The 20283-nt window shown below is 34.3% G+C and overlaps 1 protein-coding gene across 4 annotated transcripts in view; it reads left to right on the top strand.

Annotated features, from left to right (window-relative positions):
• Positions 1 to 20283, top strand: part of LOC128230311 (ankyrin repeat and sterile alpha motif domain-containing protein 1B-like) — a 116992-nt gene that overhangs the window by 86372 nt on the left and 10337 nt on the right. For all 4 annotated transcript variants that reach the window (XM_052942485.1, XM_052942487.1, XM_052942486.1 and 1 more), the window contains 2 exons: positions 1641 to 1727; positions 3012 to 3149. In XM_052942485.1, the coding sequence (XP_052798445.1) occupies positions 1641 to 1727; positions 3012 to 3149 (225 nt within the window). The remainder of the gene's footprint in view (positions 1 to 1640; positions 1728 to 3011; positions 3150 to 20283) is intronic.

Below are 20283 nucleotides of genomic sequence, written 5' to 3'. Positions count from 1 at the left end.
ATTTTATTTTATCTTTCTTTATTATACTAAGTTTAATTTTGATGATGAAATTTACTCACTTTTATTATCATTTGTAATTGTACAATTGTTTATATTTATTTTTGTAAAATGAACGGAATAAAGATGACTCTTATCAATAATAATTTAATAAAAGTTTCCCAGTCTTAGTCTAAGACTTGGACTTGAGACACTTCGTAATCATGGCCTCTGGTTGAGATGCTTTCTTGAGTTATTCCAAAATTTTCTCAGCTTTTCTCCCAAGTTCATAGACATAAGTGTCATATATAATCTATCAGCTCATGTCTCATAGGGCCTGAGATTAATTAGTAAAGAACAACATGAAAAACAAAAATACGAAACTAAAACAGTTAAGTTAGGTGTAAATGGAAATGTTTCACAAATTTTCCACCCTAACACCCCCATGTTGAAATGATCATACACATATTGTCATGAAGCGGAAGACTATTGCATTAAACTGCAATATCATTGACAAACTGTATTGGACGGTTTACAAGGGAAATCACACCAACTTATTTCCGCTAATCTTGTCTGATAGTATCTGATGTTGTTAACGTTTTCACACCTTGTTTTGCAATGTTAAATTTGAGAGAAAATTGTGAAAATAGGTGAAATGGCATAGAAAACAAGCCGCAAATTTGCTTAGGATCAACGACAAATACATTGCGACATAAAAATGTCATCGCTCAATCACAGAAATCAATACCAGAGAATTATTGCATATTTTGTAGATTCTGTATCAATTTCAATTTCGTACAATTGTGTGGCAAAATATTCAAGCCGAAAACCAGCAGGACATGTTTAAATTACTCTTAATATATTTGCCTCCTTTTTAAGGTGGGTAATACAGCAGTTTTTCTAGGGTTTTGCGTACAAAGTGTAAGTCGAATACTAAAGTGTCATCTGCCCTGCAGAGAAGTGTTTATCCTCGCTCTTTCTTTGATCACTTTGTAACAAATATCATTTTCTTTGGGCTTGTATGAGTCTTGCTGCGATTTTGGTTAAATCTTTATGAAATAGCATGCTGTTGCCAATATTTTCTCAATTTGTGGATGCTGGGATGACGTTTAATGTAGCTGGGTGTCCATTTTGAAGTTTTAACGGCACTGTGATTTTGTGAATTTTAAAGCAGAGAATATTGTATCATTCATTATCTGCCCACGATAGAAATGAAACGAACATTGACGAAAGACTCATCAATCATTTATTTTTTTTCATATTGTTTGTTTCGATTGCAATATGCCTTCAGTTCGGTTGACAAATAAAAGAAATTTGAATTCAATTTACGTTTTCAATTATATTAGTTTTTGTTGTTTAATTTGTTTGATCGCTATGCCTGTTGCATAATGTCTTCTTTTCTGCAAAATTATGCAACTTTATGAAACTAAGGAGTAATTATCATATAATTAAGAAATAGAAAACAAATAGAACATGTGTTGATTTTATGCTATTTTGACTTTCATTTTCGTTAAAAGTTACTGTACTAGAAGTGTAAGCAGGAAATGTTATAAACCCCAATCTCTTTCATATTTTTTGTTTGTAGCTGTGTGTGGTATTATAGGTGTTTTACTAGGTTTATAATTTTCACAATTGTATATAATGGTATTTTGTTGTTATTTCAGAAATCTGCGCAGATGCTTGCCAAGATTCCAATCATCATGCTGTCCATATCATACAAGGGCGTCAAGTTCATTGATGCAAAGTCAAAGGTTTGTTCGAGTCAGGGAGAAATATTCAAAAAAAGAGAAAGATTTGCTTCATTTCAAGTATATCTAGTGCTTTTAGCAGGATATATTCAATGAAAAATTACAAGATATGGAATGGTGAAAATTGGGTGGGTGGGCATGCAGGCGGGTGTATATATTTTGAAAAGAAACATAGACATTGTGAGAAATCTGGGGGTGGGGGTACTTATTATTAAGATTATATGAATTGTATTGAATAAAGTATGCATTTTCCAGTTTTAAAATACACCCATGAGGTAACTGTAATTCAACACAGACTGGTTAATTGCGTAAAGTAGGATAAAAGAATATGCATGAAATAAGATAAAAAATATTGTAATATTGCAATAAATATTGAACAGCCCTTCACCTAAACCGTGTTTTTTATTAACAAGTAGTATTACTTTAATGATTTACTAATTACTTTATTACTTTCCATTTACTGTTAAGTAAAACCATTATATTTTTGACGAATATTGTGATGGAGGTTAACTTATACTAAGTCACTTTAGTTGGCACAACGATGTGCGAGTATGTTGTTGTGTTATGGGGGAAATGGGAGTACCGGGAGAGAACCCACTTGTCCCCCTTTGTGACCTGGGACTTACCAAACTCACATGCATTCAGGCCTGGAATCAAACCCAGGTTGAGAAGTGAGTGCCCTAACCACTGTGCTAACTGGACAACCAATTTAAAATTTGGTATTGAACAGAATTTTTCATTAAACTTCAAGAATTTTATTGATTGTCTGTTTCACTCTGCCAAATATTTTAAGTTATGTCCCCTTGGTCAAATGAGAGAAAAGGGACACGCTTAACATTTATTTGCTAAATACTTTGCGAGATATTTAAATATTATACCCCTGCTTCACAAATTGAAGTGGGGGTGATATAGACACCATGCCTGTTGTCTTGTCCGTCCTTCCATCTGTTGGTCTGTCCTGTTTTTGTCCAGTCAATATCTTTCTCCTTCATGGTCGGAAATTAAAATATTCGGCAGAAGTGACCACCATAGCTTGAGGATGTGTCAAAGTCAATACAACCTTCTGAACTTAGAATGTGTCTGTCTGTTCGTCCCTTTTTTGTCAGGTCCATATCTTTCTCATTTATGGTTGGATTTTATAATTAGTTATTAATGCAAAGATTTGAAAGAGAATGACAATAAGATTCTGATCTTGAACAAAAAATGTTAATATGTAAATAAGATCATCTTATTCTCATTATTTTATTATTATGGCTGATTCTCATAACATGTCAAATGCAATTGCAGAGGGTGATATGTGACCATGAAATTGGGAACATTTTCTGCGCATGTCAGGACACGGAGCACCTGAACTTCTTTGCGTACATTACCCGCGATATCGAGACCTGTCAACACTACTGCCACGTCTTCAGTGTCAAGTCACCGGTTTGTAGTTTGATTATCAATTAGAACAAATTATGCTTGAAGGAAATGGCAGTAAGGTTAAAAAAATGTGTTTTGTTGATTGATTTGGATCATTTTGTGATATTTTTGAGACAAATATTCTTTGAAAGATTAACCTCTTAATTTGGGATGGTTTTGGGCTTATTTATACTCATACTTTGGCAAGGCCCATTCGGTGAGTGCTCTGATGAGATTCTTAGTCATATTAGGTTTTTGGAGCATAGTGCAAATACAGAACCCTGGTTAGAGCTACCTTGGCTCTTGAACATGCACCAGTGTATTAAACACTGTCACACGGGACCATCAGTAAACATCCCTCCCGGAAGACGATTAGTATTTTTTTAGTGGTGCAGCAGGGAATCAAACCTGCGACCCCTCGATAAAGAGTCAAGTGTGTTACCACTAGACCACGGATCTGCTTCTTTTAATTCTCAAAGGGTAGCACATCTATTGGAGATTGAAAGACATTCATATAAGGAGAGGATCGAAGATTGCTTTGTTTTGTACAGGTTTTAATTAATAGTGTCCAATAAAACCTAGTAAGCATTATCATTAGGCCATAAAAAATAATGCTAAGTGCATTACCAGAACACATTTCATCAACTGGTGTGGGCAAATGTGTCATATGTAGTCAAGATACCAATCTCCTTTTACTCGTAACACATGTTCCGTTGCTGCGACAATTAAATTCAAATTTTCCCATTAACGTTAACTCCTTGATTTTGGTGCGATTTGAGAAAATACACAGTGGCTTTTATGAATTTCGCTGAGAGGTGTGAATTCTTAATCATAATGATATCGTCTCACGTAGCAAACAGGAGGAAGAATACAGAAGAGAGTCGAAATTCCTCTATTTTCACTCCAGGCTATACACTTATCATGATTGAAAATACAAAATGCTATAATTTGTCACTAATTAACATAAATTAAGGATGATTTTATCATTGAAAACGACCCACGAGCCATTTATCGTACCCCAGCCTGAGGGGGGTGAACAAATGTTTTATCATATTCCACGATGAAAAATACAAAACTGTTAAAATGAGAAATTGGTGAAAGTTAGTACGCTGATAATCATGCAGTGTTATAGTCTTTGTTTTCACGTTAGTTAGAAGTTATGATAAGTCGTTGTCGTAAATCATGCAAATGTGCATTAACATAAGAAAGAACAAAAAAAGCAATTTTCCGGTGAAGTAACTTTCATTATCTTTGTATCATGTCTTTTTTGACAGACATTCAGATGAAATATTATTGTTACAAATAATGTCGATTTAGTTTTAAATGAAAACATATTTGCGCGCGTAATCTTCACACCTTCAAGCTGATTTAACCTTCAAGATAGCTCTGACGTTTTTTATGAAACGGGGAGACCGAATTAATAATGTTAATCATTTATACCTCATTTCCTCTTGTCATAATGTTGATGATGGTCATTAGACCCAAGGATACTTTTTTTAACATTCTTGTCTTATAATTCAGCCTGACCAACCATATGCCTATATTTATTTTTACTCAGCTTCAGTTGTCAGTTTTCAAGATAGGAGAAAAAGTGGCTGATGTTTTTAATTCTTTTTGACATTTGAGCCCAAACTAGCAAATTTATCTTTAAATGTCATTCAAATTGTCCCATCTGCTTATTCCTCTTGTAGTATGTGAAGTGGTCAGTTTTGCTAGTAGAGTTGACACAGGAAGTGGTCAAATTGGATGTGACATTTAATACATGATGTCACGGTGGGCAGCGGTCAGCATGATAGAAAGATAGTGGGGGTCAAGTTTCCCCCGTCCCTGTGGACAGTTGTTATCTCGACATGGTTGTTTGACCACTCTCCTATAAGGCTGGCTGGGCCGGACTTCTTTACCATGGTTTGTTTCATGCCAAACTAAAAAGCTGCTCTCTTTTCAAAATGCTGAACTTGTATTCATTTTTAAGAAAATCTTCTGAGAATCTAAATTGAAAATGATAAATTAAGAAAAAAAAATAATGAAAAAATATATCCTGATTTAAAAACTTAATTTTTTCAGTTTTTAAACTATCTTACAGCGATTAGATTTACAATGCCAATTATGAAAATCATATACATAATGACCTGTACATAACGATGGTCATTTTGCTGACAAAACAGCCCACACCTCTATATCCGGCCAAGAAGAGATCTTAACCACCGATACCCCATGACACGAGGCAGTATGTCATTCCCCCATTGTGTCCACAGCCAGCAATAATATTTACCTTAGCTGGATTGCGCCTCGCGTGAAACAAGATGGCCAGATACATTATTTATGTTTAATTGTGTTGATACATACTTGACCCTTTCATGGTCTATTGTATATCTGAATATCTTGTCAAAATATTGAAATGTGGCAAATGTTGTGAAAAAGCTGGTTCATCCTTACACATCTTTCTTTCGGTTATTTTATACAACATAAACATCCTTTTATATTCTCTTCGGATTTTTCAACGAAAAATGTCAAGCTTTTGTCCTAGCATGTAATTGTATTATCAGCATTGTAGGTGATGTCAAAATGTTGCACTTTGCATAAAACCATTTAAAACCATTCATAAGGAAGTAAGTACACGTTTTTGCAATGAAAATGTCCATATCTGTAGCATCATTTCGGGGATTTTATTTTCTTTTTATTTGGCCTGTGATCAACATTTAAATACAACTAAGATAAGAGCCATACTACAACATCCATTTCTGTCAATGGACAGTCTCAACCAAACTGAGACCGCATTCTCAAGAAAAACTGTGACTGAAATCTCAATCAAGATGGGACTGCAGTCTCATTCAAACCGATATTACAGTCTCAAGCAAACCAATATAACAGTCTCAAGCAAACCGATATTACAGTCTCAAGCAAACCAATATAACAGTCTCAATCAAACCAATATTATAGTCTCAATTAAACCGATATTACAGTCTCAATTAAACCGATATTATAGTCTCAATTAAACCGATATTACAGTCTCAATCAAACCGATATTACAGTCTCAATTAAACCGATATTACAGTCTCAATCAAACCAATATTATAGTCTCAATTAAACCGATATTACAGTCTCAATTAAACCAATATAACAGTCTCAATTAAACCGATATTACAGTCTCAATCAAACCAATATTACAGTCTCAATCAAACCGATATTACAGTCTCAATTAAACCGATATTACAGTCTCAATTAAACCAATATTACAGTCTCAATCAAACCAATATTACAGTCTCAATCAAACCAATATTATAGTCTCAATTAAACCAATATTACAGTCTCAATTAAACCGATATAACAGTCTCCATCAAACCAATATTATAGTCTCAATCAAACCAATATTACAGTCTCAATTAAACCGATATTACAGTCTCAATTAAACCGATATTACAGTCTCAATCAAACCAATATAACAGTCTCAATCAACCAATATTACAGTCTCAAGCAAACCAATATTATAGTCTTAATTAAACCGATATAACAGTCTCAATCAAACCGATATTATAGTCTTAATTAAACCAATATTACAGTCTCAATCAAACCGATATTACAGTCTCAATCAAACCGATATTACAGTCTCAATTAAACCGATATTATAGTCTCAATTAAACCGATATAACAGTCTCAATCAAACCAATATTACAGTCTCAATCAAACCGATATTACAGTCTCAATTAAACCGATATTACAGTCTCAATCAAACCAATATTACAGTCTCAATCAAACCAATATTACAGTCTCAATCAAACCAATATTATAGTCTCAAGCAAACCGATATTATAGTCTCAATTAAACCGATATAACAGTCTCAATCAAACCGATATTACAGTCTCAATCAAACCGATATTACAGTCTCAATCAAACCAATATTACAGTCTCAATCAAACCAATATTACAGTCTCAATCAAACCAATATTATAGTCTCAAGCAAACCGATATTATAGTCTCAATTAAACCGATATAACAGTCTCAATCAAACCGATATTACAGTCTCAATCAAACCGATATTACAGTCTCAATCAAACCGATATTACAGTCTCAATCAAACCGATATTACAGTCTCAAGCAAACCAATATAACAGTCTCCATCAAACCAATATTATAGTCTCAATCAAACCAATATTATAGTCTCAATCAAACCGATATTACAGTCTCAATCAAACCGATATTACAGTCTCAATCAAACCGATATTACAGTCTCAAGCAAACCCATATTACAGTCTCAAGCAAACCAATATAACAGTCTCCATCAAACCAATATTATAGTCTCAATCAAACCAATATTATAGTCTCAATCAAACCGATATTACAGTCTCAATCAAACCGATATTACAGTCTCAATCAAACCGATATTACAGTCTCAATTAAACCAATATTACAGTCTCAAGCAAACCAATATTACAGTCTCAATCAAACCAATATTACAGTCTCAATCAAACCAATATTACAGTCTCAATCAAACCAATATTATAGTCTCAATCAAACCAATATTATAGTCTCAATCAAACCGATATTATAGTCTCAATCAAACCAATATTATAGTCTCAATCAAACCGATATTACAGTCTCAATCAAACCGATATTACAGTCTCAATCAAACCAATATAACAGTCTCAATCAAACCAATATTACAGTCTCAAGCAAACCAATATTACAGTCTCAATCAAACCAATATTACAGTCTCAATCAAACCAATATAACAGTCTCCATCAAACCAATATTATAGTCTCAATCAAACCAATATTATAGTCTCAATCAAACCGATATTACAGTCTCAATCAAACCGATATTACAGTCTCAATCAAACCAATATAACAGTCTCAATCAAACCAATATTACAGTCTCAAGCAAACCAATATTACAGTCTCAATCAAACCAATATTACAGTCTCAAGCAAACCGATATTACAGTCTCAAGCAAACCAATATTACAGTCTCAAGCAAACCAATATTACAGTCTCAATCAAACCAATATTACAGTCTCAATCAAACCAATATTACAGTCTCAAGCAAACCAATATTACAGTCTCAAGCAAACCAATATTACAGTCTCAAGCAAACCAATATTACAGTCTCAATCAAACCGAGACTGCTATTTTTGGATGTTATTTGAAATTACACAGGATCATCCTTAGAACAATAGGCAATTACAACAGATTCTCATTAATCGCTAAATGTTATGGCAAATTGAAATAAACAACAAGATTACAAGATGGTCTGGTTTATTATTTCATATTAAGAAAAAGGCTTAAATACCTTTTCAGGATAAATGTTTTCGCACATTTACAGTAAATTACTTCTAAATTCTATATTAAGAAAATCAAAGCACCATATTTAGAAAATTACTCAACCTCTCTGACACGAACTTAGCTTAGCTTAGATGATTCCTCAACATATTTCAGGGATTATTGTTATAAATCCACTGGATATAAGTAAGAAAAATCCCTTTAAAGTGGCACCAGGTGGCGCATGTAACGGCGAGAAAATCTGATTATGATTGATTATCATTTACACGGCTTATGTTAAAACTGTAACCATTGTCACACATGGGCTGGTGATTTTGACACCTTTTTTCCGTAGAATTTGTTTAAAGATAGCGGGTGGTCTATGGTATATTATATTCATTGTTCATACAATATACTGCATATTTATTTATATATAACATTACACATGCATGTGTAAATATATTTATTTATATATAACATTACACATGCATGTTGGCAATTGAAAATATCTATTATTACTATTAAAAAAAAAAATCGTATATAAGTTAACTTCCTTTGAATTCCGAATTCTCTGAGCGGCTGTTTTGAATTATGTATAATGTCATTAAATAACCATAGCCTAAACTGAAATGTTTGTTAAAAAATCAATGTTTTTTTTAAGAAAAAAATGAAGAAAATTGTACCTTTTCAAATTAAATGAAATTCTATGCCTAAGAGAGTATTCATTTCCTAATATGGTAGCGCATCTTTCATTTCTTATTAGCTACCATGGTGGTATGTTTGTTATAATCGTAACTGGACAGGCTGACAATATTTGGCCAACCCAATACGGGGGTGTTAGGATACTTATCTATGTCTAATTTCCATTTTATAATGGAAATCTGTGTTCGGGGTAAACATTCTATTGTGAGCCATTGTCCAAGGAGCTGTCAACAAATAGGTGTGAAAGTGGGTGGGGTAATTTAATACCTAAAATCTTGAACCTTTTGCTCATATACGCATTCTAATTAAAAGAAGTTGGTCTGAAACTTATCAAATTTGCCTCATTATTTCCTAGGTGCAAATTTGTTTTTAAATGCCATAATTTAATTTATGCGCTAAATGAGAAAGGTATTCTTAATGGTTTAAATTGCATCGGTATTAATTGAAAATTTCATTAATTTGATACAGAGATCTAGGGGTTTAAAATCAGACATTTTGATTCACAACTTTTTTCTCCATGTTTGTTTTTGTGTATGTCATTATTGTCTGCAGAACTATGGCGAATGTTATCTCTATGGTACTTAATGTCAGAAACTTTTGTTGAAGGTGTTTTCAAAAGCTTGCACCATGTAAAGTATCTGTTCAAAGCTAAGAGTTAATGGTTAAATAAATGTCAAATGCATTAAGTAATACCTGTCACAATAAACAAATTGTGCCATTATTTGTTAAAATGAATTCAGCAATCATAGTATCATTATTTGTGCAGAGCAGCAGTCAATTATTACCATTGAAGTCATGAATGTGGGATATATTTGTCAGACTAAATTACTTGAACAAAAGCACAAAGTCATTATAGTAAGAGTTGAATTTCTGCAGAAAGAATTTCAGTGCATAGGTTATTAGCACCCTTAGATTTTTTGTGACGATTAGCTGTTCTCTTTAAGAATGGAACCGCAGACCGTTGATTGACTAGCTGTAGGTTTTCCGAGAAGCCGGATGACGGCCAATTCTTCTGTGATATGGCAATATCCTGGAATTGCCCGAACAACCGTGAAAACAATAATCAAAACCATGTTCAATTAGTTGTCTCTCTTGAAAATCATCAATGCAGATTGTATAAAGTCATGTTTCCCTCAACAAATTCCTGATTGGATAGTCTTTCAATTTTGTGATTTTCCAACTGACCGGCCATGTCTTTTCTCTGTCCACAGGCTTATTCGGAATAATCAAGGCTTGTGGGTAATACTTCTTCATTTGGATTACTTTGGTTTTCATGCCTGTCCATGTTTCTCCGACCTCTTTGGCCCCTGACCACAGTCTGTTAAGACGTCGTTGTAGAACAAGCAATTAATTTGCCAGATTATTTTGTCACCCGTCAGATCTGAATGCGTCCCTTGGAAAAGGGACATTCTCTAATGCCCGCTGTCATGTCTTCATTTGTTAAATCAGGGCTTATGGCTTTAATTAATAGCAAATAAGATTATTATTAAACTAATCTTTTTTATAGAAACGAATGTTGAACATACAAACTAATAGTTTTCCTGAAAGAAAAATAATATTATGAACTACTAAAACTTAATGACAGTATTGTCATGTTGTATCAGAATGTTACCCAATATGTTATTCATCTGAATCATCTGTGAAACATGGCAGACACATCCATAGAGACTACTTTGTCTGGTATCATCATTTGCATTTGCATTGGTGGTGTCGTCACACCTTAGTTTCTGATCAATAAATTTTGAACACCTTGTAGAGTAATCAAACTTAGTATGTACATTGGTCATAATAGATAACCTCATTGATTTTTGGGTCAATATAGTTTAAAAGTCAAGGTCATCTAGAAATAAAGTTATGGAGTTCAAAAGTCATGGTCATGGTGATATGATCTAGAAGTAAACCTATGGAGGCTCCTGACAGGCGATGCATCATTGGCGGATTCTAGTTTCTTGCATAAAATACTCATTTTGCTTAGTATTTTTATGCCCCCGAAGGTGGGCATATTAAAATCGCACCGTCCGGTCGGCCGGCTCTGTAACTTTCCCTTGTATGGACAGATTTTAAAATAAATTGCCACATGTGTTCCACATACCAAGGCGACGTGTGGCGTTCAAGACTCGTGTCCCTACCTCAAAGGTCAAGGTCACACTTAGTGTTTATTCACAATGGAGTGCTGCATATAAGGACATAGAGTATAGGTTGTTGTGTCCGGGCTGTAACTTTCTCTTGTACGGACAGATTTTAAAATAACATGCCACATGTGTTCCACATACCAAGACGACGTGTCGCGTGCAAAACCCGTGTCCCTACCTCAAAGGTCAAGGTCACACTTAGTGTTTATTCACAATGGAGTGCTGCATATAAGGACTTAGAGTATAGGTTGTCGTGTCCGGGCTGTAACTTTCTCTTGTATGGAAAGATTTTAAAATAACTTGCCACATGTGTTCCACATACCAAGACGACGTGTCGCGTGCAAGACCCGTGTCCCTACCTCAAAGGTCAAGGTCACACTTAGTGTTTATTTACAATGGAGTGCTGCATATAAGGACATAGAGTATAGGTTGTCGTGTCCGGGCTGTAACTTTCCCTTGTATGGACAGATTTTAAAATCACTTGCCACATGTGTTTCACATACCAAGACGACGTGTCGCGTGCAAGACCCGTGTCCCTACCTCAAAGGTCAAGGTCACACTTAGTGTTTATTCACAATGGAGTGCTGCATATAAGGACATAGAGTATAGGTTGTCGTGTCCGGGCTGTTATTGTCCCTTGTATGGACAGATTTTAAAATCACTTGCTACATGTGTTCCACATACGAAGACGATGTGTCGTGTGCAAGACCCATGTCCTTACCTCTAAGGTGAAAGATACACTAAGTGTTTATTCACAAGGGAATTCTGAATATAAGGACATAACAGTGGAGATTGTCAAGTATGGGTGGTATTTTTTTATGTTCAGAGGCAATTTAAAATAACTTGCCATATGTATTTGACACGTAAAGGCAAGATCAACTTTTCATGTACTGACCTTGTTCGTAGGTCAATGTCACATTCGGGGGCATTTGTCACATACTGTGACAGCTCTTGTAATTCTATAGAATTAGGAATTGGAAACATTAAATGAAATTCTGTATTGTCTGAGCTAAAAAAAATTCAATGTCTCTATTTCAAACTTAACAATCCCATTTCAAACTTTGCTATCAACTTTTTCGTGATGATTTGTCCTCATTTCCGTAATGTTCTTCTGTTAATTTTACTTATGAATTAATTTGTCAACAGCCGTTTTATTGCATTTTATGATTTCATAGTCATTTCAATTTTCGTTTTGAAGTGTGCGACATGGACATTCATTGTGATTTGTCGTGGCATTTGACACCCTCTATAATAACTTTATTCTAGACATGACATTTATTTTATTTCTTAACTAAGCATCACTTAATGAAAAACGCAAATGTACAACAAAACCTTTTTTTTTATTTTCATGTGTTTTTTCTTCATTAATTACAATGTAAAATTAGTATTGTTAGGATGTTAGATGATAAAGCTATCATTTATACTTTCCAAAAAGACGGTACACCTGTTAAGCCACAATTATAATTTCAATGTTTGTGACAGTTTTAAAGTTTCATACATACTATTTTTTGCTAATTAATATCAAGATATAATGTTTTCGAGAGATTTACAATCATACTTAATTATACATCATTTTCATTCATACTCGAAAAAAACAGAACTACTTTGTACTGAACTGTCATATTTTAAATATTGCTACATTCATATCTTGTTATTTCTGACATCTTGCCTTTATTTATGTGAGGTTTTTACTCTGTTCCCCTTTTAAAAGGTTTTTGTTTTTGTAAAATCTTAATAAACAATGCCTTTTAAACTTTTCTTCAGTTTTTCTCAAATCTGCAACATCATATCACCAAAGCAGACGTCAGTTTTCATCAGAGTCTTGGAAAAGCTTGTCAAGCATTTTAGCGAATCAGATCAACTTGATGGCTAAATTGAAGACAACCCTTGATAGTGGTCATCATAATTTCATCAGGGGAAATTGGAGAGTTTTGACACGGCAAGGCAAAGTTCCATGAATTTGATAGGAATTTATTTAACCTTGAGGTTTTCTACAGGAGCGATAATGGTTTCCCTGAAGAGTTGTCATAATTTACCAAATATGGGAGTGATGTGCATTATCTTCTGTCATCTAGGGTCACATGACTGGCAGATAAAGTGGGGGAATTCTTGGAAAGGTTTTAAAGAGGAAGATGACACTGATGCCTCTGCTTTTTTTCCACATTCATGACAAAGAAGTAGTTTTACTTCAAACACATGGGTGTTTTGTTTTTTTTTATCAGGCAGTAACATTTGGTGTTTTGTGCAGTCTGTCAGCATTTGAGGTTATTTTTCTTAGGATGATATTCTCATTTATTTCAGCTCCATTATGAGGAAAGCTGTAATGGTGATGTAAATCACTCTCAAGTATGTCTTTTAGGTAGAAACCTGTACTTTCCTTAATTTTGAGATGCCAAGAGGATGTGCACTTGGTTGGGCTTAAACCTGGGGACCTTTTGGTTGAGAGGCAAACACCTATACAACTAGACCACTCTCACACTTTTAATTAATTGTTCTTTCCTCTTGCTTATAAAAGTATTGTATGAACCTGTTCTAATAGATTTAACAAGCTTTGCAGGGTTACAATCTTAAAAATGTCCTTACAGAACTTAAAAGAAGGGAAATAAAAGCAAGAAATTCCTGTGCTTCTTTGGTGTCGGAAGATCAAAATAATGATTCTTTAAGCAATTGACCTGTCACAGGTTTGAGGATTGGATGGTCTAATCATGTAGTCAGATAATGTCATGGCCTTTGTAAGCAGAGGCAACTTGCCTAACATTATTCCTTCAAATTATATCTTTTTCACAAAAATGAATGTATCATTAAGGCAATAAAATCAGGAGTTTGTTTTCTGAGTCGTGAAATTCGTCTGATGCCAGTTATGCTGACTGATTTTCATGAAGACATTTAATGACTGCTTATATTCCCTATGCACTAATTGACAGGGGTCTTAGGGATCACTTAAAATATCACTTGCAATTCAATCCCTTTATTTTCCTTTATAAAATTTAATATGCCTGCTGTGTTTATGATCATTAGGCACAATCTAGGCACAATCTTTGCATCATCATTATTGCATTGTGGGATTGAAGAGAATTTTAACCAATCAGAATACAGTATGACAGATGCTGCACTGTGACTGGTTTTCAGAATGTTTAATTCAGCAGTAAATTTAACTAATCAGTCTGTGTCTCATTAAAGCTTGTTAAGAAGAAGAATTTGAATTACAGAACCAATTGAAAGACAAAAGTGAAGGCCTTTCAATCAAAGAAATTGATAATCTTTCTTGGAAGTTATTAACCCCTACAAATTTAGAAATAACTTTGATTTTTTGACAGACACTCATGCATAAGTAATAACATTTAAGAATTATACTGAACATTTCTAAGACATTAAAATTGCCCTATAATCCTTAAATAACACCTTTTGATGAGTTTTCTTTGGTTTTCCGAATAAAGGTGTCTGAAAATAAGTTGGCTGCTAATCATCTATGAACAGATGGGTCGCAATATCCATAAATGAGGGTTAAAGGTGCAGCTTTATCGTTACATCATCGTGTTAGGTCTCATAGCTGAAGGGGGGCCCTGTGTCAACAGTTTCTTTCAGGATAGGATCGTCCTGCCAATTGTGTTTTTGTTGCACATACGCTGTTTCAAAGTGTTTCACTGTGTCCTTAGCTCAGGATGGTAAATGGTACCAGTTCATGTTATTCTTTGATTTCAACTGTCAATTTGTGTTAAATTGACACCATGATGTGCGGGTATTTTCTTACACTGGTGAAATTACAAAGTCAAATTTTAACCTGCCTATCAGACTTAAATGACGGGGCGGACTTTTTAAATTCATTTCGCATTGAAGGGTTGTAAAGTTTCTACCTCAAGTTTGAAAGTGAGCCATTAAAGCTGCATGCAAATGCTGATAAAATAACAGTGCACAATGCAAGCTGTTGATTCAATTAAAACACTCAATTGAATTACGTAATTGTTTACGGGGAATATTTCATTAACGATTTAGCATGTTCATGCTGAGAGATAAAATATTTATGAATCTTTGACACAAATGTTACTTTTGTCACAATTTGAACAAGCACATTTTTATGAATTCAGTTCAAGATGTCGATCAGTTACACAATAGTTTCCTGTTATTATTTTACGATCACCTGTTCCGATATGTGTGACCTTTGTTTCAATAATTGCATTCTTGCGAAAATAACACTTGACTTTTTTCACGATTGCAGTGCACACTTGATTATGTTATGAAAATAATATGATTGAGAAGGTATTAAGAAAATGTTAAACCTTGACCTTTGAGGATAGTAAACTTACGCAATTGTGAAATTAGGCGTGTTATGCTGTGCAAATAGCATGAAGATATGTTATCTATGAATACCTTCAGTAGCATAATAAGTAGGTAATGTTACATTATGATTAATTTTTCTTCTCATAAATACCTTCATTTGTGTTGATTGACAGATAGAAATAAAAATATTGGAGTTTGCTTGCTCCAAATGCTCTTGTTTGTGACTTTTGTGATATTAGGGTAGATCATAGGGAAGCTTGTATGCTTTAGAGGTTATAAATGCTTAAGTCATTCAAGAGTGTTCGCCCTTTAATGATATAATTTACCTGAAATTTGTATTGTCAGATCAATAACTTGTATATGTATATATATGATATATACTTATATAGAAATGAAAGAAATTTGTATAAATCTCTTTTTTTTATCTAAGACTGCAACAGACTGAGGTGCAAAACTTTTTTTTATTGTCAATAGTGATACTAAAAAATTTAAAAAAATACAAACACTTAACCTTTGCGTTTTATATTCACTGTTTTAAAGTGCACTTTTCCTATTTATTTCACAAAATACTTCTATCTATTTGATATCAAGATCCTGTATACATATTTGACCAGAGGTTATTTTCACTTGTACCAAATTGAACAGAAAATTTTAGAAGATAATAATCTAGATGTTAAATCAGGCAGGTAATATGCGTATCAGAAGATCATGTATGTAAAATCTGTCGCCTCAGGTGAAATCTGCATAGTTTCCTTCAATTTGTATCTGTCGTAAACAGCAAATGACAAATGCCATATGACTATTGACCAAGTTTGATGACATTTTTGATATTGTACAGGTATATTAGGATAGTAATCATCATCATATATACCCATTAAAAAAATATTTTGGACACTCCGCCTTACAGGTGTCTTTTTATATATTTTTTTTTTAAATTAAGAATATCAAATCATTAATATGAATAAGAATATAAGTTATCTTTGCAATAATTTAAGTAAAACGCTGTTCAAGGAAGTCAATATACTATTTAGCATCCTAGACATTAGATTATTTAGATACATTTTTCATTGGCCCAGAATTCAATGAGATGAATTATAACTCCTGGGGCTATGATTATAACAGTGTCTTAAGTCTGAGATGCAGGGCTTCCATTAAGAATTTGAAACTGGAAGTATGAACTTCCTGTGAATCACTTTTGGAAGTTTTACACTAAAATATGGAAGTTTAAGTCTCCATAATACAATATCTTTTTCAACTATTTTTCAACAAATATATTAAAAATCAAATAATTTTCTCTTTAACTTATATTATTATAATTCCTTTTACTTAAAAACACTTAAACTGATTGAAATTATGACTATTAAAGTAATATTAACAAAAGGTTTTGATTTTTTGTACTTCCAAGCTTTCAACTTTGGAAGTTTTCTTCAAAATTATGGAAGTATTTGTACTTCCAAGGAATCAATTTTGGAAGTTTTAACCCATTTCTAGGGAGTAATATACTTCCAAACTTCCTTTAACGGAAGCCCTGTGAGATGGCTGAGACTCAAGTGGCAAAGCTGCAAATCTTCATTTCAATGTATCTTTCCTACAAGCGGTTGAGTGTTGATGATGACATTTGCTGATTTAAAAAAAAATTACTTTTTGAAATTATGCAATTGTTGACATTTATTTTTGTCGAACAAATGAAATACAGTTGTTTCTTTGTAAATTAATAAGAGTGCTTTTCGGAGTCTGAGTCTAGACTTGGACATGAGACTGTACATGTAAGTAATCATAAGTCCTGACAAGCTACATTATGAGAGGATCTATGAAGGTAGCTTCAATTGAACCTCAAAACTTTGGAGACTTCCAAGAGCTAGGCACCTTTACCTAAAGACCACTGCTCTCTTCAAAAAACAGTTTACTGTAACCCTGAGAGACAGTCAGCCAATGGCATTGTCCTGTACAATGTTGTTTATTTTGCCATGAAATGATGCAAGTAATGAACATTATGCATGCCTGATAAAGGAGTTTATCCTGTACGTTTAATGAAATCATACAAAACCTGATTTGTCGTAAAATCAGGCATATCATTGCCAGTTATCGGGCGTTAAATCTAGCGGTTAAGTTGCCCCAACATCTCCGGACCAATGATGGTGGCGAGGGTGTTGTTTCCGCTGTCTATCCTCTTGGAAAGATGATTTCAAGCAAATTAAGCAATTAACAAACGGTTGCTTGCTTATTTAATTTTCTGCTCAGCCAGTCCACCAAATGTGTCTCATTGAAAGAGTGGGACTTGCCATATTGTTAGCCTCTTTGAGTCTTCTTGTTGGTGTCTATTCATCTTTTACATGTAAGGTGTTAGTTTAAACTTATTTTTTTACATCAATTGTGAAAAGTATTACAACATTATATTAATCACTCTTGTTGGCATGAAGTTTTGTATGCTAGAGTCTCATCTTGACTTGTGGGGGAAACCGGTGGAAATTCACTTGTCCAGCTTGTGACCACAAACCATACTCACATGCAAATACTCAGACCGGCAATCGGACCTGGGATGCCTTGGTGAGAAACGAGTACAGTAACCACTAGACCCACTGGACAATTGATGGTGTTGGGTGAAGTCATAAAAACAAATTCGTTCATCTGTACTGCTACAATTGTTTAATACACTACTTTTTAATACTCTATGGGGCATTTTCAAAGAAATATATATATAATTTCACGTAATTTTCTGTTACTCATTTGTATAAGTAATAGTTACAGAACTCAAACCTGATTTATTGAGATTATGAACAAGCATTTTAACATGAGTGAATGATCTCAATCATGAGGGTTATTGGTGTTGTAACTGTTTTGAACCATGCTGTCAAGGACAGCGTTCAATAAACAGTGTGTGGTATAAGTGATAATCATAGGCATGGCAGTTATTGAACGGTTACGCCAATCCTTCATGTTAACCTTTCAATATGGGAGCTGATGTGTAGACAAAAGAACACTCTCAAATATGGTTCAAATATGGTACAAATTGTCTTTACATCTACTTTAGGATAAGTGAGGGCAAGACATTCAAGATTAATTCACCCATCATATCTAAACAATGATTTTTACAAATGGAATTTCTCACAAGTTACGCACAAACTGTAGCGTAAGCTTGGGTGGTCAGACACTAAGACCGTTTGTCATTGAGATGGCCCATTTATTACTGTTGATCTTGTCTGGTGGTCTAATTATTTACTTTGCACATTTCTGTTGCTTTATGAAGGCTGGTTACTTAATTTTCTCTGAAATATGCAGCAATTTCGTGATTCTGCCAGGTGTGAATTATGACGCAACCCACATAGAGAGTACCATAGTTACATTTATAACAAACTGCTTATGTTTCTAATTTTGTGTGACTCACTATTTTGAGATTTATTCTTCAAGTTTTTACAGCAATTTATTATAAAATAAAATAAAATTGTGTAGTGATATAGATGAGTCAGACTCGTGTTTTTTTTAACATTTTGGATTTGGAGTTATCTACTTCTAGTTAGCATATTGCACGGTTGTCATTTATTAATTGCACCATGAGTGTTGCTGAATACATTTAGGTGTCAAAGACCCTGGGAGGAGATTGTCTGAGTTGGGCGGAGAATTGTGACAGGTATTGTTACCATGGTCTGAGAATGGTGACAGGTAACAATTGTTACCATGGTCTGAGAATGGTGACAGGTATTGTTACCATGGTCTGAGAATGGTGACAGGTATTGTTACCATGGGCGAAAAATGGTGACAGGTATTGTTACCATGGTCAGGGAATAGTGACCTGTATTGTTACCATAGTAACACCTGTTGTTGCCCTAAGAAAATGGTTGGGTTTACCATGGTCACACCTGATGTTGCCCAAGAAAATGGTTGGGTTTACCATGGTCACACCTGTTGTTACCCAAGAAAATGGTTGGGTTTACCATGGTCACACCTGTTGTTGCCCTAAGAAAATGGTTGGGTTTACCATGGTCACACCTGATGTTGCCCTAAGAAAATGGTTGGGTTTACCATGGTCACACCTGATGTTGCCCTAAGAAAATGGTTGGGTTTACCATGGTCACACCTGTTGTTACCCAAGAAAATGGTTGGGTTTACCATGGTCACACCTGATGTTGCCCTAAGAAAATGGTTGGGTTTACCATGGTCACACCTGATGTTGCCCAAGAAAATGGTTGGGTTTACCATGGTCACACCTGATATTGCCCAAGAAAATGGTTGGGTTTACCATGATCACACCTGTTGTAACCCAAGAAAATGGTTGGGTTTACCATGGTCACACCTGATGTTGCCCAAGAAAATGGTTAGGTTTACCATGGTCACACCTGTTGTTACCCAAGAAAATGGTTGGGTTTACCTTGGTCACACCTGTAGTTGCCCTAAGAAAATGGTTGGGTTTACCATGATCACACCTGTTGTAACCCAAGAAAATGGTTGGGTTTACCATGGTCACACCTGTTGTTGCCCAAGGAAGTGGTTGGGTGCATTGTTTGCCCATCTTTTAGGCTTGAAGTGTTCGACGTGTTGCTTTTGTCAACGTTACCAGATTGTCCTATTGCCTAGACAAGAAAACGCTCGTGTCATAAATTTGGTTATGATAAATGTATTCAATTCAGCACCTAATGTTCCGGAATATATATCTCATTTTTTCTACCGCTCTCAGAAGTTTGTCATGTAACTTCATATAAGGACCCTTAGGCAGTTTTGTCAGTATTTAGGGACAAGTGATCGCTCATTTGTCTCAGAGATTAATACTCTCACACAGTTTTAAAGCTTTATAATA

Source organism: Mya arenaria, chromosome 4 (genome assembly GCF_026914265.1).
Source record: "Mya arenaria isolate MELC-2E11 chromosome 4, ASM2691426v1".
Lineage (NCBI taxonomy): Eukaryota > Metazoa > Mollusca > Bivalvia > Myida > Myidae > Mya > Mya arenaria.
The sequence above is the reverse complement of the archived record's forward strand: the minus strand, read 5'-3'. Positions and strand labels throughout refer to the sequence as shown.